Source organism: Chrysochloris asiatica, unplaced genomic scaffold (assembly GCF_000296735.1).
Source record: "Chrysochloris asiatica unplaced genomic scaffold, ChrAsi1.0 scaffold00040, whole genome shotgun sequence".
Classification (NCBI taxonomy): domain Eukaryota; kingdom Metazoa; phylum Chordata; class Mammalia; order Afrosoricida; family Chrysochloridae; genus Chrysochloris; species Chrysochloris asiatica.
In genome coordinates this window covers 9,986,230-9,988,872 of record NW_006408558.1, presented here as the reverse complement: position 1 = coordinate 9,988,872, position 2,643 = coordinate 9,986,230, and the positions used below count along the sequence as shown (strand labels likewise).

General features: G+C 42.5%; 1 protein-coding gene across 1 annotated transcript in view; it reads left to right on the top strand.

Moving 5' to 3' along the window:
* The window catches only part of STMND1 (stathmin domain containing 1), a 35,613-nt gene that overhangs the window by 13,598 nt on the left and 19,372 nt on the right, over positions 1-2,643 (top strand). Inside the window, exon 2 of the mRNA XM_006861017.1 lies at positions 2,250-2,430. Coding sequence (XP_006861079.1) covers positions 2,250-2,430 — 181 coding nt within the window. The remainder of the gene's footprint in view (positions 1-2,249; positions 2,431-2,643) is intronic.

The following is a 2,643-nucleotide window of genomic DNA, read 5'->3' as shown; positions in this document are numbered from 1 at the left end:
TATTAGTATTACTGTTGTCTTTTGTACATCGTGAATAATATTTATTAGTATTACTGTTGTTGTTAAGTACCTTGGTTTCAGTGGTAGAATTCTCATCAGCACTGGACTGCGAATCATAAGGTCAGCAGTTCAAACCCACCAGTGGCTGTTTGGAAACGCTTTTCAGGGTTGCTATGAGTCGGAACCAATTTGAGGGCACTTAACAACAACAATAACAACAACATGGTAATACAGTGTTTAAATTTTTGAGAAACTCCCAGAATGTCTTCCAAAGAAGCTGTACCATCTCACATTCTCCTAACATATGGTGGGTCTGGTTATCCACATCCTCGCCAACATTTGTGATTGTCACATTTACCATAACCATCCTGTGTGGTATATTATTGTGGTTTTGGGCCTGCATGTCCCTAATGACTAATGACATCGAGCATGTTTTCATGTGCTTATAGACTAATTCTCATTTATTTTTAAAGATTATATATTTATATAAACAAACATGTAGGAAGTTATATGTTGTTGTTGTGAAGTATAGTCAAGTCGTTTCCAACTCATAGCGACTCTGCATAGGGTTTGTGAGGAGTGGCTGGTGAGCTTGAACCTCTGACCTTGTGGTTCAAACAGCCCTTGCAGTCTAGCCCATTAACCCGCAGAGCCATACCAGTACTCCAGGAAGTCATATACTTTACATGTTAATAGTTCTTTTTTCTAGGGGATGGTACATCTAATATTTTATTCCATTTCCTTTTGTATTATTTTTTATTCACAGTGAGTCTCCATTTCTTTTATATTCAGAAAAAACAATACAAATATTGTTTTTCTTTCTTTTAACTTGAAAAGCTTTTCCTTTTGTTTCCTTTTTCTTTTCTTTTCTTTTCTTTTCTTTTTTTTTCCAATCCAGCAATAGCTCTATTTTTGACACTTGGAAATTATGAACTTGCTCATCCTGGTGTTCTCCAGCATGCTCAGTAGAGTAGCTTGTTAATGGTAGATTCAAACTAGAACTGTGTTAGTTTCTCATTGCTGCTGTGTTAGCGCCTTAAACCCACACAATTTGTTCTCTCACAGATACAGAGGCCACGAGCATGAAATCAGATTCACTGGTTTTAACTTAACACTTTTAAGTCCATGTTCTCAGGGTTCATTCCTTCAGGAAGTTCTGAGGAGAGGAGCCTTTTCCTTGCCTTTTCATGCTCGTGTAAGTGTGGCGCTGTAAGAAGAGTGCAGTGCGGAGAGTGGGACCCTACCCAGAGAAGCAGTGACGCCATAAATGATGTCGTGGACAGATGGAGTGTCTGGGGACTCTGGACTCAGGGACGGAAGGGCTGTGTGCTGATGGCCAGGGGTGGGGGACAGGGAGGGCAGGCCTTTGGTTATTTGATGATTCATTGAGGGGATTGTAATCATTGCAATGAAACGAAATATGATAGGATGAATGTAAAGCTGGTGTTCTTTCATATAAACTCACACAATTCACAATAAAAACTTAAAAAAAAAAAGATGTGGCGCTGTAGGATCAACACTGGACTGCAAACCACAGGATCAGCAAGCAGTTCAAACCCATCACCCGCTCCTTGGAAACCCTCTACAGGGTCACTGTGAGTCAGAATCGACTCAACAGCGCTTAACAGCAACGCGAAATACATTAAGGAACCCTGGTGCAGGTGCAGTGGATTAAACATTGACTGCTAACCAAAATGTTGGCAGTTCGAACCTACCAGCTGCTCCACAGGAGAAAGATGAGGCAGTCTGCTTCTGTAAAGATTGTCAAGATTGGGGCAAGTTTCCTCTATCCTATAGGGCGGGTCCCTATGAATCAGGGTCTTCTCCATGGTAGTGGGTTAGAGCTTTACTGCTTTATTTCTTAGTTCATGGCCCCTTCCTTGATCTTCAGAGACAGCGTGTTTAACTCTGTCTCTGCTTCCATGGTCATATTAGCTTCTCCTTTTCAGCATTCACATCTCCCCATTTCCCTTCAATACGTGCACTTGTGACCACATCTCAGGCCCACCTGGATCACCCAGCATCCTCTCCCATCGCAAGATCCTTAACTGAGTCAGTCTGTAAAGTCCCTTGTGCTACATAGAGCAATACCTACAGGTTCCGAGACTGAAACGTGGAGATCATAGGGACCATTAATCAGCCAACAGAGATGCCTGTTGGTTAAATCCTCACAACATTTCTTGTAGCACACTATACAGCATTGCTTTCACTCCCAAGACCCACTTTCTAAGAAATCCTTTCTCTCACAGGATGCGGTTGCTGAGACTCATCCCAAGGACAGCTGCACAGACCAAACTGAAGCTGCACTGCCCAGGGACACTGTGGACAGTGGGGGAGACCTAGAGAAACAGACCCAGGTGGGAAGTTTACCTGGAACCATTCCAGAAAGTCCCCCCTCTCCTAGTGAAAGAAACGGAAGAGTACATTCAGGTAAAAGCCACCGTTCTTGTTACTTTCCCCAGACTACTGTTTCTCAGTTTTATAAAGATATGCTCTCTAGCACATTGTTGTTAAGTGCCTTGGAGTCAGTTCTGACTCATAACAACACTGTATAGGATATCCAAGGCTTACCCATCTAGAGGTACCTGGGAAGAGATGCTTTGTGATCTACTTCTGAAAAACCAGCCATTAAAGACCTAACGG